Here is a 19,567-nt window from a genome sequence, read left to right on the forward strand (position 1 = left end):
TACTTCGTTGTTGGACACAGTGTAAATCTGATTCGACCAATTTAGGATTCCAAGGCATTTAGTAAGTGGTTCTAAGTCAACCTGATAAAATTCCCAATATGACAACTAAACCTTCCCCCGTCAATATAAAATCCATGCTCCACCTTAGCTCATTCGATTGAGTTGTCTGGTAAAAAAGTACATGATAGCAATCCACGACAAACTAAAGGCCTTAATAGTTGCAGATTCCGGACGTGGCTGTGTTATTAGCCAACTATGACTGGGAATCCACAGCAGCGTGAAACATAGTGTTGTCCTGTCTGGGGAAGGGTAGGCTTAAGACAGTCGTGGTTCCTTCTAGCGTGCCAAGTGTCCACAGCCTCAGGGTTGTCTTAACTAGGCGATACTGCATGCCTCTCCTCAAATCTTCACTAAATCTTCTATTGAACTACATTGTCTGTGGAGTGTTAAATATACACTGGCATGGATGCAAGTTATAGTTGCAAAGTCATACTTGCGTTAAATCATGTTGATCCTTTTGGATGCTCAAAGTGAGTGTACCTCTGGCCAATCACTGACATTATTGGACTACTGACTATCAGGCAGAAGAGAACCAAAACTACTGCCGACCTTGGGGCCAGATTTGAGTATCTTTGGCCTATACCAACAAGATAATATAGAAGCGAATGCCATTAATTTCTGAGACTCAATGATGTGTCTGTGGCAGGGAGCACTGCACTCAACTGCACTCATACTGTATATGCATATATTAGGCCTACTTACAATTACAAATCATGTCAATAAAATCATGTAACACTTATTTCCTGCATCATGTATAAGACTTTATTTCAGAAAACTGAACAGGTTACACAACAGAAAAAACTTGCCATGTACCATTCAGAAGTTGATTAATTTTCCAAGCTTCATTCATTGGAATCAATGAAAAGTTTAAGGCATTGATCAGTGGTCTGAATCACTTCTTCGCATTCATCATGGCCATTCCATTTCAATCCCCTTTAGTGCTGCTTTCTTCTAAAAGAGCAACCTGAAATTAAATTGAAAACAATAACTTATTTCCCACTTTAAATAAATTGCAAAAACACTTGGAAAGCCTGTATGAAAGGTATGTTTACAGGATATTTCTGATATAGCAGTCAGGTATTATTCTGACATGAAAACTAATATAGCATTTGCTGTCATTTAGGTTCTACTTAAATAACAGATACATGTGAATTTAAAGTTCTACCTATGAATTCTCTCTGAAGTTGGTGGCCCAATATATGAAAAATCTCAAAGACATACACTCACCCTACATCCCAACCTACACTCACTGCCCACTGTATTCGTTATACCTATCTAGTACTGGGTAGGGCCCCCTTTTGTCTGTACCACTTTAAAATCTACCAATTACACCAAGTTAATTGATTAACGGCATTATGTTATAGTAATTCAATGCCAATGGAGCAAAAATACTCCATGCAGGTATTCCAAAGACATAAAAGCAGTATCAGATAATTATTCCTATGCCCCAAGAATGAGTACTGAATGCATTTTTCATTACTACATAAAATTGTGAAAATGCGCTCGATTTTAATGAGGCCTTCACACAGCCAAAAGATGACCACGTGACATTCTAAATCATTGCATCACATTATTTAAGCAACTAACATCTTTAAGCATTCTTCTTTCCTACAGCAGTAGTGGACATAATCTGTGCTGCTGAAATCCCTCCACCTACCCTCTGTGAGTCTGGCTTTTCCCCCAGTTGGCTGGCAAAGCACTGTTGAACATCCCACACACAGAACCACAGTCTGGGCATGGCTGAATACAGTGGTGATCTTGTAGCAGCCTGAGAAACAAATACAAGTGTGTCACAGACAGAGTCATACAGGACAGCAAACACACACCATGGAATTCAGTGTGGGGATAGGCACACGGGTTACCTGGGCATTTGACATCCATGAAGTAAGAATTGGGGCTCTGAACCAGTCTTTTTTTCTTGTGCTGTCTTTTCTCAAGTTCATGAGAAGGATGGAGAAGATCCTTTGCGAGCTGAAACAAAGGAGGGAGTTTAGTAAAAAACCCAGAAATGCCATATGGCAAGCTTTAAATCCATTAATTTCACCATGTCCCTGGAGGTAAACATTAATATATTTACATTTTAAATGTATAAAAATAGTTTTAAAAAATGTTTTATCTACGTGTCTAAATAAGAGATAGCTAGTTGGTCAATTGTTAACTAACGATAAGCTATCAACGTGCGAAAAACGATACACACCCCCACAGTTAGCTTAGATACTATTAGCTAGCTAGTTTGCTAATATTCACTGGCAAGTAGCCATCGAGTTCTTAAATCTCTAGCTAGTTGCATGTCGTTATAAATAGCCAACGCCATTAAATTACACAATGGTTGTCTGATTAAAACAACAGCATATATTTCTTATTAGCCAAGTTGCTTTCACTAGACAACTCGTGACCACTTAGCCAAGTAATGTAACATACAAGCTCTAAAACGTACTGACGCAATGACAATATCTACTAGCAAACTATTAGCTAAATCACAACAACAAAATCAACCTGCTAATATTGTAAATCACAAGACTAGCAAAACATAGCCAATGCAACGAATAGCGGACGATGATTTAATCACAGAACTTTGAACGGCAGCTAACTAGCTAGGCCCAATTTTATTATGGCTACCCATGCAAGACAAGAGCGCCATGTGTCTTCCAAAACAGAAAAGAAAAAACTTCAGAACACGTGCGTACATTGGTAATCAGAAAAAGTAAAATCATTGACAATTTAATATTAATAGATATAAATAAATCAATTTCAGGTTCTGATATTTCGACTATATCGACAAACAATATGTTTATTATTGACTTACAGGCATTTTCACTGACTTAACGATGTTCCTTGCATAGACGCTCGCGAGACTGATTGGTTCAAAGGAGCTGTACTGAGGTTGCCAGATTGATTTACATCAGGATTACACTTCAACATCGCTTTCTCGTAGCATTGCCAGCATTGAGTAGCCTGTATTGGACAGGTTGGGAAACACACCTGCTTTATTATTACTGCAGTAACATTGCATTCAAAGGCCTCGGTATGATAATACTAAATATATTTCTGAAACAATTTGAAGATTCCTAAAAATGAAGCCCACGTTGTGTATTCATATGAAAAACAAAATGTACTCCCACATCTTTTAGACACCGGTAATAAACATTTTAAGCCAAAGCCTTTTATCCAGACCATAAAACTGCACACCGTGTAAACATTTGATACCACAACAAATTCAGGTTTCCCCTTATCTACACACTATGCTGAAAACAATGCTGACCAGGAAGCTCAGCGGCATCAACAAAGCATATAAACCAACTTGAATTACAGGCAAATTATTATCAGAAATGCAACCCAGCATGACCACTACACACTTTTACATTACAATGCAAATTACAATATATCTGACAGGTTGTCAGACATGCACCGCTTTAAACTTCAATAATTTTTAACATTTACAATAACCTGGCAACCCTGAAGACAACCTAAAATCGTCACATTCAACACTTCCGCTTCCTGGAATAGAACGTCATTTGCGTCAAACGATACCAATGTTACTGCGAAATTGATCTGAGCTACAGCTAACGTTAACTATCCACATAAATTTGATGAATTCTATTCATTATTAAGTAAAATAAACTTGATTCTAAGTTGTAACTAGCTACTGTACGTCTGGGTCATTTTTCTCATGTTAAGTTGAATGTATTCGGCGGCATTAGATGGTACTAGAGAGCAATTTAGCTAAAGTAATATTTATTTTAAAAAAGCTAACATTTATAGAGGTCGTCTTTGTATAAATTTAGTTAAGTTTGTTTTTAGCTATTTAGCTTTGTACACAGGCGTTACGAATCATTTTGTTTTTCTGCACAATGAAAAACATTTCTACCTTCTACTTTTGGATATAGCTTTAATTGTGGCTCTTGTAAAAAATGAATCACAAGTTTCGGTCGCAGCGGTAGAATACCTTCTCTCGTACCTGCACCTTTTCAGTACATTGTACTTTGAAAAGTTGTATAAATTGTTTCCCGTGAAATCGAATAAATAACAGACATCTTAAAAAACTACACTGACCACAATCCTACGTGGGCTCTGTTATTGACGTCATCACACTCACGCCCTCTCTTCCCATCACTGTATGGATACAGTTAGAAGTACCGAGTAGAGGCTAGTCCGCTTGTTGGTACATTGTCATTTATAAAAGAAGAGGGAACACGGACGGGAAAAATGGCGAAAACGTACGATTATTTATTTAAACTATTGCTCATAGGAGACAGCGGTGTGGGTAAGACCTGTCTACTTTTCAGGTTCAGCGAAGACGCGTTCAACACAACCTTTATATCCACAATAGGTCAGTTTAACCGGGTTCTTCTTTCTTTTTTCTGGGAAGGGGGGTGTGGATGGTAATTTAGTTACTCTGAAAACAGACAAGGCAGTATGGGGGCACTTGCACAGGAAAAGGCCTAGAAACTCGAGCACATTTTACTGAATGAGACAGGAAATGGCTTACTTCTGGTATCATCAGCTAGCTCGCTAAGTTTCTTTGAAAAAGAAACGGATCATTGTATTGTAGCTCGCTGTCAAGCTGATTTTGATTCTCACTGACTAGCTATACGTATAGACTGGGATCAGTAGTGCACGGCCACATAAATGGCTTGCTAGTCTCCTATGGTAGGTAACAGGTTGTCCTTTTAACGGAAGCATATGGAAAAACAATTCTGTATCCAAATTAGCCTATATTTATTAGTTTTTAATAAATATATTTAAAATTGTGTTTTATTCATCCGCTGCCAGTGTTTGCTTTCAAACACAAAACCTTACTGAAAAAGGAAGGGACTCGGACATTAGTTCGTGAGGAGTGAAGTGTTGATCGACACGGAGTTTAGAGACTTGTTGCCTAGTTGGGTACGCTATATATGGCAGCGGTCATTGAGACTAAGTTTAACTGCCTGTCATGCACCTGTCATAGAATAGTGTGTGCGCGCGCGTGTTTGTGAGAGAGAGAGCGCACACATTAATATTAGGAAAATATGTTGTTTATTTCTTGTGGCTACAGCAATCTCAATGGAAGTTAAATAACTTGCATGCTTTATTTTCAAATATTCCAAACGTCAGCTTTGTGATTGATATTTGTCCAGTCAAGTGATCACTAAAGGATGGAATTTTTTGGCAACTTAAAAGTCCTACATTTATTGTGATATTTTATTCAGCAGGTAATAATAGACTCCTGCTACTTGACCGCATTGAGAAAGTATCTGATGAAACCACATCATCAAACACATTTTGTTAATGTAGGCCTGGCCTTAACTGGAGTCCGCTCTGCATAGATATGACAGGGTAGTTGTCCTGTTTTTGGTAGTTTTGAATGGATTTAATTTGCCAATAAGTGCATATTAAAATTTAAAACAGTTTAAAAAAGTGCACACTAGATTAACATTGAAACAGTCTTTTGATGGGGTTTGAAATTCATGTAAAAGATAGTCATCTTAAGAATATTAATCTTATATTGCTTTGGGTCATTGTAACATGTTCACAATAGGAAGGCATTTGTTTCCTGGTCCCTCTAGTTGGGTGGGCATCCAAATGTAGTGATGGCAGAACTGCTGGCAATCCCTCGCTCCCAAAACAAAAACAGTAAAAAGTGCAAACAGTAATTATAAATGCTTAAAAATTAGGCACAAAAGAGGAGGACAGAGCCCTTCTTGTCACCACACTGAAGTGGGTTGAGCTTCTGTGTACTGAGAGCAGACAACCACCACGCTAAAATAGACGCTGTTCTGTTCCTCTGAGCCCCAAACCACAGTCATTAATATGCTGTGGACGTCAGGGAGACCAGTACTGTGCGTGCAGGGCCCAATGGATTTGATGGCAGATGCTGCCGGCAGTTCTGCCTGTGCACTTTGCAGTAGCCAGTATGGAGGATTGTGCATGTAGCAATGAGATGAGGACATGTCACCTCATCAGAGCCTTTGGAATCATCATCAAGCCTGGTTACTGTTGAAAATGCGTCGTGTTGCCCAAATACTACATCTGGACCTGTATCTGAAATTAGCTAAAATAAAATTGAAACGCTATTCATATATTTTTTAATTAATTTATGTGTTTGTATGATTTTGTCATGATCTTGGTAATGTGCAACATACACATTTTTTAAGGCATGAGGTTTTAACTGCCTAACACACCCTTGTGGGAGTTTCTGGACACATTGACTAGAAAGACAAGAAGATGACAAGTGTAGCTGTGAATCTGAACATGTTGTGGGTTGGACTTTCTTTAGCAGGCTTGTTATACATATTAGCTGGACTAGTCGGAGGTGACATAGGTGGTTCTCCCCCGGGGGCACCAGATGGGTCCGCAATTGCTATCTCCAAATCCAAAATTAAGTATAACATGTTCTATAACCACATTTCCGTTTCAGCCTATTTTACTCGCATGCACTTTTGACCCCAGGATCAAGAGGGTTGCACATGCTTGTAACATAAACTCCAGCATAAAAATACATGCAGAGTGCAGCAGGTTCCTGCTATTGTCCTGTCACATCAGAGCAAAAACAAAAAAGATTGATTTATTCCTCTGAGGTAAGACTTGTGTTTAGATGAAAATGGGGGAGTTTGCATGGGAATTCTGGCCAGGGCTAAGACAGGCGTTCTCTACTATGAATACAGCACGAACAAGAGTCCGAATTAGACTTCCCTTCACCTTTTTCAGCTCTTGCTTGGATTTATAGGATTTATGAGCTGGAGCCAAGCATATAACCGAAGGCTGTGCTGGTTTATATCAGGATCCATCAGCTTTACCAGTTTTAGCAAAGCCATTCTGGAGAGCCTGACTGTTAGTTCTTCCTTTCTTTAGCCATTAAAGAATCTCAGGACACACATGATCAAGACAGAGGATTCAAATAGGCATATATCCCATGAATAATTTGATAACAAAAGTATTTAGGCTAGTGATGCTATTATGTCAGATTAATCATTAGTCATTAATAGCAGTGAAGATAACGCAAAGAATATTTAAGACTTATTCTTTGGGGTGTTCTTGTGTCCCCTAACTGTACTGTCTGTCTGTGGGTTATATAGTGTAGGATTTACTCACGGTAAATGATTAGCATTTAATACTGCAATGCTGCTGAAATACAGAGGAGGTGGAAGTGGTTAAAGGCTGTGCCATCCAAATGGTGGCCAAGTTATGCTTCTGAAAAAGGGCTTTCAGGTTGTTGTCCTTTTTGAAACCATACAGCGAGTACTGGTAAGAGATACCAGATGAGCAGTGCTGTTATTTGCCTAGCTAATTAGTGACCCGGGACTGGCCAAGCTGTTTTGAGTTCATTTCTGTGAAAGGAACATCAGTGGAGTGTTTGATTTTTGCATACGCTAGTACTAGAGACCCTAGCTTGCTTGTATAAGAACCAGCAATCATATTGAAATATTTCTGTTTGGTTTGCGCAAATGGCTAATTGCTGTTTGTGTTGTGGGCTAACCTCTACCATTTTAGACTAATTAATATCCCATCTCAGCGATAGTTTATTTAATACTTGATTTTGTTCCAGTATTCCAATTAAACGTGGCTCTTTAGAAATTGGAGGATTTAGTCGGGTGCACACCAGTGTCTGTGCTTGGCCTGTTTGGAATGGCTCATGCCAGTTTGGCAGCAGTTTAAGAGCCCTGTTGTGTTTGGCAAAATTTAGATGGGTTGTGCTAAGTAGCATCTTGGTGATTTGTAAACAACATCCATCTGTAATTAGACTAACTAGCGAGATAGTGTTGTACTTAACATGAAAGAACTGATTCACATGTCAGTGATTGCACATTTACTTTCTTGTTCTGGCGTTCATACAAAAATTATGTTTCTGCTTCAGCACTTTGAGAGGCATGCTCAAATTTACTGCCAGTTGCAGTATACAGTATGATGCATCCCTGCATAAGCATTTTTTGGGCTTTACTGTCATGCTGAATCTGCTCTGAAAACAATATCAAACAAAATGAAAAATTGACTTTTCTCAGTTGATAAGTTTGTTTGCAGCTATAGTGTCAGGAAGCTGGCTTTGTTTGTGCTCTTAGCTCTTTTTGTTTGCAATGGTGAAGAGTACTTTTTTGACCTGATGGTAAAATTTTAGGCCTAACTGCTCTGCCAGAAAATAGTATGCTACCACGATGCGCAATGTGAACATGAATATGGCTAATATGGGTTTTAATTTTAATTTTAATTTTAATTAGGATTGAGAAACATAAATGCAGTTCTTTCAGATTTCATACAGCATTAGCTACATGAAGAAATTACTTGGAAAATCTCACCCTGGATATAGGCTAGGCTATACAGGCCAATACGCCTATGGTACGTTTTTTTGGGATGACGCCAACAGCAATATGCTGAGAGATAGTAATGATAGATACATCAGCCAATATCAGTTATCACATGGACAATTTGGCAAGAACATTTTACATATTACTGCCTAGGGTAGAACCCAAATTCTTTCTGATAAACAGGCCACTTGTATTCTAAGTTAGTGCTAGGAGAGTCAGGGCTTTGCTTTGTGAGGAGATAAAAAGGAAATGTAGCTTGGGAGGATATGCAGTGAAGAGGGCAATGTCAGATATTTGCCGTAGCAGGATCACATGGTTGACACATTCCTCTTTTTGTCTACATCCCTCCTTAATAATTCAGCACAATCAGATGAAAATGTATTGGGTGTATCCAGGGCGTGGCCAAGAAAACTTATTTTGAACATTTTTATTGTTGCCCTGAGTGGCGGGAAGGGGTTTTTTCTTGTTTGTCTTTTCATGTGAATTCAGTTGCGTAACATTGCAATACACTCCCCCCCCCGTCCCGACCTGATTTCTTTTAAACAGTGAGTGCATGAGTCACTTCTCCAGTGCCCGGGGGCCTGCTGTCTTTCCTGGATATCAGACTTCACACAGTTGTATTGTTCTTTGTTAGTGTCACAAGTGTCTTCCTAGACCCACAGTCAGAAGCGTCTGTTTGTCGTTGACCCGCTCGTTTAGCGCATGTAGTGAGTCCCGTTACAGCGTTGCCAGGTTACAGCAGGCCAGAGTTGGAGACTCTCCTGTACAGATGTGGTGCATTGAGCCAACCCTGCTGAATAAAGGCCTGAATCCATAGCCTTAATTCAGTCTGTGCTCTTTCATATGTAGCAGTGAAAAACAAACAGGTTTGAACAGGCTCTACCAAGGTGCTGTAACCACGAAGGAGCCGTAAATTTAATTAATTCTTTTGCCAGGAAATCACTTCTGGGGTTTTCAGATTTTTTAACTAACTTTATGCTGATACAAATTCACATTTCAAGTGCTAGGCTAATTGTTAAAAAAAAAAAAAAAAAACCCAGTGTACAGTCTTGCTCTTGAGCATGACCCGTTGATCTTCATAGAATTATCCACTTGGAGTTTCTTTATTAATTTCAGTGACATATAGCCTACTGTCCGATGTCCTGCTCTGAAAAGGAGTAGGATTATTTGTCATTTGCTTAATTGCATTTAAAGTTTGCAGTCTTAATTGTTGAATAAACCATAAAGGGGCAATGCTGTTAGCCTACGCCATGCCCACACTAACACTGAAGAGCCTGAATTTGTGAATGGCAGCTTTTCGAGCATGTCCATGGCTATGGAGATGTCATTGGATGGTCAGAAAAGCCTTGTCCTTAGAAGTCCTGGGAAATACTCTTGTGGTGCTGGAGTTATCTGTAGTGTGACATCTGCTGTGGGACTTTCCCTCCACAGCAGTTAAACGGTTTCTGAAACAGTCACAGCACATCCAGTGGAGGATGGCGAAGTGGAAAATGAAATTCCGGCCTGGTGACTTTCGATCTCATAGCGGTTTCAGAATGCCATGGCTTCCTGCCAAGCCATTTCCCCTCAGGTCCTTTCTTACATGTGCAGATATTTAAGCCTTCAAGTAGTGTTTACAGGTTTAGAAAAATCCTGAGAAATTATACCTAGATGCATAGCAGAGTCCTAAATGGTCTGCTATGCCAACAAAGAGTATTCGTTTACATTTGCGCCACTACGCACAAATTTGATTTGGCATTGTTATAATGACTGCATACTGAGGACGAAATCATAGCGATACATAGAGTTCTTCAACATTCCTAAGTTTCGTATTAAAATGGACCAGACAGCTGAGTCACCTGAAGTTTTGGATATTGATGAAAAAGTGTGAGCACCCACAAGCCCAAGATCCCTTATGATGCAGAATCTTATGATCCCCTATGATGTGAGTGGGGGGGAATCTTTGCTGACATATCACATCCACAGTCATGGTGGAGCATTGGCTACAGTTGAGGTAGCCACGCCCCCTTGCCAGTGCCAGGACCTGCCGCAGTAACCTGACTGAACAGAGACCGTTCTGTCAGAAGCCCTGACCACGTCTCGTGACTGGGGTGTGCCGTTTGTGTGTGTGTGTGTTTGTTACTGTGTTGGGGGCCTGCATTCCACTGTGTTTAACAGTAAGACGGCACCACTTCCTCTCATATGAGAGCGAGGTCATTGACCCCTGAGCCCAGCCACACTGTAGGCTTCTCTTCAGTGCTGCTTCCTGGTTCAGGCATGCGAGCGCAGAGGCAGGGAGGGGCGGAGCCGATGGCGTGGTGACATGGCCCTCTCTCGTTCTCTGCGCCGGTTTGCACCAGGGTTGGGCAGCCGGATCGTGGCCATCGGATTTCTCCCGTTGTGGAGTGGATTCTCAGCTCTGAATTCTCCCTTTGTCAACAGCAAGAATTCGTAAAATTTCGTCCCTCCGTAAGGCAGCTGTGTCAGCGCCATCCTTGACATTCTCATAAATATTTAGTGATGCTTTTCCCATATTTCTGCACAGAGCTTTGAGGGCTTGTGGGTTGAGTCCTGCCAGCCTAGGCCTCTCTAAGACTCTCTAGGAAGACTAGGACTGTTTTGTCTGTCCACTTTGACATGGTTGTAGAGTTTTCCAGGTGATAACAAGGTCTTTACGTACAACCCTATCAGAGTCTATGAGTGAAGCCTCCTCAGTTGGCCTTTCTCCAGAATGAGAGGGTCACCCCAGGATGATGTTCTTGCATCGCTGCTGCGGTTCAGCAACCTTTTACCCGCTTAGAGTTTGTGATGTCAGCAGCAGTGAAGACAGACGGCAGGAGGGACGAGGGAATGTGACTCACCCTCTCGGGGCCCGTGAGCGACACTTGCGTGTAGCGCGCAGCGGAAATGGTGGGCCTCTGACGTAGGTCTGCTCGCAGGAGCTGCAGCAGAGCTGGCCACTTCCTGTCAGCCTCCAGCTCTGGGGCTGCCTGCAGCAGGAGCTCTGTTAGCTAACCGAAAGCTCCAGCTCGCCCGCGCGCATGCCGTTCATTGTGACAGGGAGTGCCGTGGCTGGAGCCAGCCATCGAGACGGCCCAGCCTGGTCCAGAGCCCCGCTCCACTGTGCTCGCTGGCGGTGTTGCCCTGGAGGTTTTTTTTTTGACAGCACAAAGTATCTTCACATTGGTTGTTTGGAAGAAAATATCAATGAAATCCATCCACTTTGTGACCTTTGTGTCCTCTTCATTGCAGAGACCCCTTACAGAGGATTTGATAAAAAAGGGGATAATATGAGGGCTTGAAATAGTTATATGGGGCCACTAATTTGAACACATTGAGGGTTTATTAAGTAAAATAGAAAGCTGATTTATACATTAACAGGTGCAAATGAGTGCATTTATATTCAGTGTGCCTAGTGTCCTTGTATTTGACACTGTAACTGTGACACAGAGGACAATGCTGAATAATGCTGAGAGAGAGAAATAGATAGATGGATAGATATAGTAGATCGACAGACAGATAAATATGCACTGGTGGAATAACGCATTCATAAGCATGAGCAGCTGCAGAGCGAGGCCCTATGCCCAGACTGGCGGTCTCTGATCCCGCCCAAAGAGGTGTTCTGGGACGGATGAATGTGACTGTCAGCCTGGTTCCCGCCTCCATCTGCCCTGCCCCCGCAGGTGAGTGTAGAGCACTGGTGGGGGCTGAGGGCTGGGGGCCACTGCATACTGAATCTGTGCTAATGTCCCTGTGATTTATTAAAGGCCCAGTTGCTGGTTGTAATTTATTCAGGGGCAGTACAGTACACTCAAGGTGCTGAGCTTCTTACTATTTAAAGAGACCTTAGCAAATCAGCAGCGATTGTGGCTCTCCAGTCACACCTCACTGTGCATAATATTCCCCTGACGCATTTCTGTCACTGAGAAAGAGCCGTCATGCTATTCAATGCTTTTCCCTGCACTGGCAATGTTACACACTGTTACGCGGCACCGAGTGACGGGTGGTTGATTGTTTGAGTGTCGAACAGGGTTGCACAAAATGCAGCTTTACTGCGAAGTGCACATTTGACACAGTATGATGGCTCTCGTTTCAGATAATTCAAATAATCTCTACCGTCACTTGTGGATTCGGGAATTCAGGTGTCATTACCCTTGAATATTGTTAATGTGTTTGCAGTTGTAGTATGTTGCCATTTAATGCTTGTGATTGCCCATTGATGCACACTGTCACTTGTTTACGGTTTAATTCAGTAACTGCTATGATTCTTTGATCTTCTGTCTGTACAATATTTGTGTTTGCTGTTGATCAGAAGCCACTGTCTGTCTGTGTAAGTTTCTCTTTTGTCTGTTTGTTTATGCGAAAAGCAGCTACTGAAACACTGGGCACTTACAGGATGTGTTTCTTTCCCTAATGACAGGAAATGAAAAAGAGCATGTAAAAATAAAATAAGCTATTCTGTGATGTGCTTGTTACATTACATTGCAATCACTTATCCAGAGTGACTTACAGAGTGGAGAACATCAGTGTTACTCTTAGGAATACAAAAGTACAGTATGATCAAGAAGACACAGAAGGCCTGTTCATAATAAATTAGTGTAACGTTAACATTAGCCTAACAAACAGCCATTTGTATTGTAACACTTGAAATTGCTGATACCTCAGGATACTATGTTCCTCTTAATGTATGCAGTGGTGTCCTCAGTAGAGTTAGAGGGCAGTAGAAAGCATCTCATTAGCTGCGCTGAATAGCATCTCTGGGGTCAGGTCTCAGTCAGAAGCTGTTCCAAAGGGCTGAGCTTTGACTTACTGTCATTCAGGGCCTGGCTTCGATCGAACCTCGACTGTTTCAGCAGCTCTGCAGGAACGATTGAGACTATACTGAAGGCTGCGCATTTTAAAGTGCTGTAAACCCTCCTAGACTCCAAGACAGAATAGGTACCATAGACATGCTGTAGATGTCTTGGTTTCCCTCATTGAAGCACAGCTCATGAATTCTGAACTTGAACTGTTATTTCAGTGTCTGTTTAGTGCAAGTCTCCGTGCGTCGACAGGCTTGCAGAACCATGAACGTGTTCCCTTCTTCTGATTTCAGGGATCGATTTCAAAATCAGAACGATAGAACTGAATGGGAAGAAGATCAAACTCCAGATCTGGTGAGTAGAATAACTTGGCTGTGAGCAGGCGGCCTAACAGGGCGTTGCTGATGTGAAGGCGCTGCGGCTGCTGTGAGGATTAATGAGACTCTCTCGGCGTATGACGGCTCTCCTCAGAGTGACAGCTGGAGATGGTGGTTTTATGAGTGAGCGCTGCATGGTTGAAGCCAGTGAGCACTGCTTTGCACTGAAGGCTGGTGGGGGGTGACCGTGGGCTGGGGAGATGAACAGATGACTTGGATGGTGGGGAGTGGCCACCTCTATACATATTGTATATAAACACACACACACACACACACACACACACACACACACAGGAAATGTATCACAATGGACACAGATTAGGGATGACATCCAGGCTGATTGTTTATGCCCATGTTGTTTACAGGATGTGTGACTGAGAATGGGAAATCATTATAGGTTTGCATTCTGGATGTGTGCAGTGTGACTGAGGGAGGAAACCGTGATGGATGAGCTCCTCTGCCCTGTCTCTCAGCACCGGCTGAGCCCGGGGGAGTGTTTAGTGTGTGTGTGTGTGTGTGTGTGAGAGAGAGAGACAGGGAGAGTCGGGGTGTAAACCAGGTGTTACTCTCTTGCAGGGACACTGCAGGACAGGAGAGGTTCCGGACCATCACCACAGCGTACTACAGGGGTGCGATGGTGAGAGCCATATTCTGCAGTCTGCTGTTTATCCCAGAATGCACTCCATTCTACACACACACCTGTGCTCCAGTGTATATACACACACACACCTGCACTCCAGTCTACGCACACACCTGCACTCTGATCTACACACAAACACACACGCACACACACACACACCTGCACTCCAGTCTACACACACACCTGCACTCTGATCTACACACACCTGCACTCCAGTCTACACACACACCTGAGCTACAGTGTATACGCACAGTATTTGAGCTGGAGAGTTTGAAGAAATGTTTAGGACAGAATTTTTTGCCATTTCTTATGAATTTTTATTCTACTGTGGAAAATATGGGAAATCAAATGAATTAGTCATGAAACTGAGTGCCCCGGGTATACTTACATACTTATACTACATTCACTGACCTTGGACCTATGTGTTCCTTGGCAACCTCTGTCTTTTAGGGCATAATGCTGGTGTATGACATCACAAACGAGAAGTCCTTTGATAACATCAAGAACTGGATCCGGAATATCGAGGAGGTGAGTGCTATTGAAGGCCGATCTCCCATTGGCTGTCTGAGCACGCTCTCTCACATGGTTACTGTACAGAGAAGGGTATGCCTGTTTCACAATGTCTGAATTTTGCACTCATCCGTAAGAGACACTTTAACTACGCAACCCTTGGATTCATTCACAATAGGTCCGTAACTTGACTCACAAATAAATACAAGAGTTGTTCAGTGCAAACACAATTGGATTTTGCCCTCAAAACATTTGGTCAAATTTGCGGGCAGTGTTGATTGAATCCAGGTTATTTCTCATGATATCATGAGTTGATGTTATGATGAACATGATCTGTTACTGTTTTCTCTTGGCAAAAGCAGGCTAGTGACTACAGTTATAATGTCATAACTCACAATGTTGGGTATTAATTAAACATCGCTAATGTTTGAATTAACAGGGGTTCTCCAGGTGAGGTAGGTTCATTCACTTTGCAGTGTACGACAAAAACTGTCAATGAATTACTGTAGGAGGAAACAGACTTTTTACCCTTTAGAATGAACTAAGGTGAAAGAAGAAAAATGAATCCCTACAGTCAGTTATATCATTCATTTTGCTGCCACACACTGGGGCATGTGTGTAGTGCAGATTATATGATCTGTTCATGCAAAGCAATGAGACATGCAATATTACAGAGATGCATCTAGCTAAATCATAATTTTATTTGGTATAAATAAAATCAAAAAGCATAGAACATGAAAGTTCAAAAAAAAAATCTCATTGCTTGTTTTCAGACCTGGCTTTTGCCTAAATTTCCTTATTCTATTTTCTCTGTAAAGCATCTTTGTGATTCTGTATCTGTAAAAAAAAAAAAAAAACCGCAATACAAATAAAATTGAATTGAATTGAAATAACACATGGTTGAATCATCTCGTATGATGTTGCATGTCATTGTTTATTTAGTAATGCCTCTTCCCTGTTACTCCCGCTTCCAGCACGCCTCATCTGATGTGGAGAGGATGGTCCTGGGGAACAAATGTGACATGAACGAAAAGAGACAAGTGTCCAGAGAGAGAGGAGAGAAGGTAACCACTGACATAACCATTATGCATTCCACCTGTGACACTGCTAGCTCTGATAAACAATGACGCTGCTTTCAAAATGTACTTTTCTCATCAGCTTCTGCTTATTCTAGTTTATTCATTGTTGACATTTTTTTATTTTTTCCTAATAAGATACTATATTGTTGGTGATATACTTGATACCGGATATGAAAATGCATGTAATTTCAGCTATGCTGAACACATTGTTTATTCTTTTCTATATGTGCTTTGTTTTTTTGCAGTTAGCAATAGATTATGGAATAAAGTTCCTGGAAACAAGTGCAAAATCCAGCTTAAATGTGGAAGAGGTGAGCAAAAACCATGGAAACAAAACAGCGCTTGCCATTATTTCATCATTGATTAAATATATCATATTAGCCAGCTGTTTATATTATATATGCTATTATCCAATCAGATTATTGTACAGAATGTGTAACGGCTGGATAAACATATAATAGTAGGACATTTGTTTACATTCAATGCGTTTGCCTTCATTCACACCTATGAAGACGTAAATGTAATTTAAAGTCTACCGTGTGTCATTGAGCTGGATATTTGTGTCAGTCTGACCCAGATGCTGTTGGGTAATGAAGTCTGTGACTTTTGGGTGCCATGTGTGATAATGGAACCCTTTCAGATTTGGGGCTTTGTGGGTGATAATGGATCCCTCTTAGTGAGTGTAAATCACCGTTTCCTTTCTCCACTCCAGGCCTTTTTCACACTTGGCAAGGATATTATGGCCAGACTCAACAGAAAGATGGTGAGTTTGCATTATGTACATTAAAATGTTAAAATTATGTACATATGGGAAGGAGGTTATTTGCTACCCTTAAGCTGAGCTATGATTAAATAATTTTTAAAAATAATGGTGGTGCAGTGGATAGCACTGTGACCTCACAGCAGGAAGGTGTGAGGTTCAAATCCCGGCCTGTGCCCATGTGTTTTCATCTGGATACTCCGGTTTTCCAAATTGTTCTGTTGTTTAAAAGTATTCAAACTTTTCTAACAATTATTTGATACAGGTCTGGTCATAAACAGCCTCTTTTGATCATATGATCATGTCTCTTTATGATTTTATGGCCTCATGAGCATTTTTCAATGCTGGTAAAGTAATGGGGTAGAATCTGCTTGACTGAATGGAGCAGTTCTCTTGCTAAGGCTTGTTGCACATCTGTTCCCTTTCTTAGAATGACAACACTCCTCCAGGGGGAGGAGGGCCGGTTAAAATCTCAGAGAACCGGTCCAAGAAAAGCAGCTTCTTCCGCTGCACGCTGCTGTAACAGAGCCCCAGTTACCCCCCACCCCGCCCTCCGCCCCACCCCAAACACCATTTCCCCAAGCCCCGCCCCCAAACCAGCCGTTCCGTGTCCTCACCGCGGCCAACGCCTTGCTTCTGTGAAAGCACGCTATCGCACTGGGCCTGTGAGGAACACTGTTGCCGAGCACCGCGCATTCCGCCAGCATGGGGGGACGAGGACGCTCAAGGCGTCCTTTCGGACCGCTGGGACGAGCCCGAGGGACAGGCCTGATTTGGAACGGCGGCGCAGCCCCCATACAGCAGGACATGTTACCCATCAGCCACAGCGTTTCACCTTTTTACGGCCTGCCGGCTACCTGGCTTCTGTGCTACGATGAGCAGAGCAGAGCAAAGGAAAGGACACAGGGTGGTGGAAGATTTTATATTTTATACCAACGAGGCAAACACCCAGCAGAAGGAGGAACGGGCAAAACATACTGCTACCAATTTGTGTGTGTGTGCTTGTAGGTGTGCATGGCTGTGTGTGTGTGTGTGTGTGTGAAAGCATGTTTGTGTGTAGCCCCTGCATTGTACTTTTTATTTTTTAAACTAAAGCTGACCAAATCATGTTGATGTGCAGTAACAGATGTCTTAATTTCATGTTGCTTTATTTCAAAAGGCTTTCAAATAGTCTTTATTGTGTCTTCTTTTACACATGTTCAAAATGTCTTAGTCATTTCATATTGTGTTGAAATCATAGGCCAGTTATTTGTTAACCTTAATGTGTGGTTTCACAGGAAATCTGGAAATATAAAGAAAAAAAGGAAAAGAGACAGTTTGCATCTTTTACTGGATAATATGCTGTTGAAAATCGCAGTCTGCTTGTTGCACTCTAGCCTTAAGACGAAGTTGAGAGGAAGGATATTCTAATAAATTGTACATGAAGCTAAATGATGTCATAAGAGGACTGGAAGGAAATCGTTATCGTTGCTCTTTGAGCAAAAATGTAATTTGGATAAGCCAAATGAAGGAAGTGTGTTTATTTCAGATTTGTTTGAAATTAGGAATAATTTTGACATCACAGATGTGAGGGTTTTGCAGATGTACTATGTTGCAGGAACTGCAAACGTGCAATACACTGCTTAGGCTTAAGTCTTCCAGACCATAAATATCCCTGCACCTTAGATACTGACAACACACCAAAGCATGTGAAAACTAAACACAGAGTTAACTGGCAAGAAGGTTAGATGGCAAGATGCAGCCCTTACATTCAAGTTTTAAATCTCTTCTCAGAACTTTGCTTTCTGTGTGTTTATTTAAAGTGGACAGGTGTTTGTTATACTCGATGTGTTAAGGGGGCGTGACTGATGTGACGTGCGTTTTGCTGTCAGCAGTCAGCAGAAGGTCCCTGCCTTCTAGCCACTGGTAATGGCTTTGACCTGGGACTGTGGGTCATGTGATGCTGTGTGTCATTGGTCAAAGGTCAGGGGTCAGTCCTGAGACAGGAATTGAGAGCAGGTCTCCATACAAGTGCTTATAGACACAGCAGCACAATAAGACTGCTGTGACCATTGTGTATTAATGTTCTTCATAATTGTTATTTTTTTATGTATACTAAAACTGGACTCGTACACTTTCCTATCACTGAGGACAGAAAAGGGGTATTCTGCAATGTGTATGTGGTATATAGAGTGTGTGTGTGTGTGTGTGTATGTGTGTGAGAGAGAGAGTGAAAGGGGAAAACCATAGGAAAACCACTTACTGCATGCTTGAATTTCCTGTAAACTAAACAACTGAAATGTAATACCACTGTTTAACCGTATTATTTTTATAGTTTTATATTAACATACATAATATTTTTTAATGTTGTTTGTGTAGACCGGGAACGATCTGGCTACATGCTTTTTTCTCTTTTTTATAATTATGTTTTCATAAAAAGCAGTTATTATATAGTATATTGTTTACAAAACATCTGCTGCAGCAGCTTTCTCTCTTCAGCTGCACTTTATTTTCTGTGTGTTGGCTGTTAGTCTAAGAGTTTTTCTTTAACACAAGTGGCATTTCAGTGTCACACGTGGCCATGATTGTGCTTAGGGGGAAACCACTTGTACAGTTCACTCAAAAACAGAATGGTGTGGGTCTGAGCCCCTTGGCAAATGAGTCGCAGACTGAGGCCTGTTATGTTAAATGTCCTACTGATAGCTTGAATTGCATTTAATTTATGCCGGTGTGCTTTTTTACCCCATATTTCAAATTGCTGAAAATAACATTTTGTTATTATGTTCATGGGACCATAATTTTTATATGTGTGCATCTACATATCAACTATATATTCATACAGTGCCAAAGCACAATTCTGATAATGTAACAGTGATGGCACTCCATTGAACAGATTTAGCCATCTAAGATCTGAAAAACATTGTTATATGTGTCCTTAATATTGAGCAGACACTGTTTAATGTTTGGTTAATGTGTTTTTCATGCATTGACATGGTTGCAGTTGTAACATGTTACAAGGAATGTTGGCTTTGTTTTTCTGGGGTTTTTTCTTACAACATTCAACTAAAATAAAGATTACATAAGAAACCTTATTTGGTGGGG

The 19,567-nt window shown here is 41.3% G+C and overlaps 2 protein-coding genes across 2 annotated transcripts; one reads left to right on the forward strand and one right to left on the reverse strand.

Annotated features, from left to right (window-relative positions):
- Positions 1-799: 799 nt before the first annotated feature.
- On the reverse strand, positions 800-3,020 carry LOC118215364 (40S ribosomal protein S27-like). The gene is made up of 4 exons (XM_035396068.1): positions 2,867-3,020; positions 1,923-2,031; positions 1,718-1,828; positions 800-1,024 (listed from the first exon to the last, which is right to left on the reverse strand). Exons 1-4 carry the CDS (start codon positions 2,870-2,872, stop codon positions 996-998), a joined length of 255 nt encoding a protein of 84 aa, XP_035251959.1. The 5' UTR covers positions 2,873-3,020; the 3' UTR covers positions 800-995.
- Positions 3,021-4,149: 1,129 nt separating this feature from the next.
- On the forward strand, positions 4,150-19,557 carry LOC118215236 (ras-related protein Rab-8B-like). The gene is made up of 8 exons (XM_035395800.1): positions 4,150-4,390; positions 13,414-13,474; positions 14,074-14,134; positions 14,588-14,665; positions 15,622-15,711; positions 15,972-16,037; positions 16,439-16,489; positions 16,917-19,557. Exons 1-8 carry the CDS (start codon positions 4,267-4,269, stop codon positions 17,007-17,009), a joined length of 624 nt encoding a protein of 207 aa, XP_035251691.1. The 5' UTR covers positions 4,150-4,266; the 3' UTR covers positions 17,010-19,557.
- The last annotated feature ends 10 nt before the right edge of the window (positions 19,558-19,567 follow it).

Source organism: Anguilla anguilla, chromosome 16, assembly GCF_013347855.1.
Source record: "Anguilla anguilla isolate fAngAng1 chromosome 16, fAngAng1.pri, whole genome shotgun sequence".
Classification (NCBI taxonomy): Eukaryota; Metazoa; Chordata; class Actinopteri; order Anguilliformes; family Anguillidae; genus Anguilla; species Anguilla anguilla.

What these genes read in the sequence shown, in the direction of transcription:
- LOC118215364 (XM_035396068.1), bottom strand. An exon ending in CATGGATGTCAAATGCCCAG is followed by an intron (nt 1,829 to 1,922) that starts GTAACCCGTGTG and finishes TTTGTTTCTCAG; the next exon opens with GCTGCTACAAGATCACCACT. An exon ending in AAAAGCCAGACTCACAGAGG is followed by an intron (nt 1,025 to 1,717) that starts GTAGGTGGAGGG and finishes ATTTAATTTCAG; the next exon opens with GTTGCTCTTTTAGAAGAAAG.
- LOC118215236 (XM_035395800.1), top strand. Translation starts at nt 4,267, where the DNA reads ATGGCGAAAACGTACGATTATTTATTTAAACTATTGCTCATAGGAGAC. An exon ending in AACCTTTATATCCACAATAG is followed by an intron (nt 4,391 to 13,413) that starts GTCAGTTTAACC and finishes TTCTGATTTCAG; the next exon opens with GGATCGATTTCAAAATCAGA. An exon ending in AAGATCAAACTCCAGATCTG is followed by an intron (nt 13,475 to 14,073) that starts GTGAGTAGAATA and finishes ACTCTCTTGCAG; the next exon opens with GGACACTGCAGGACAGGAGA.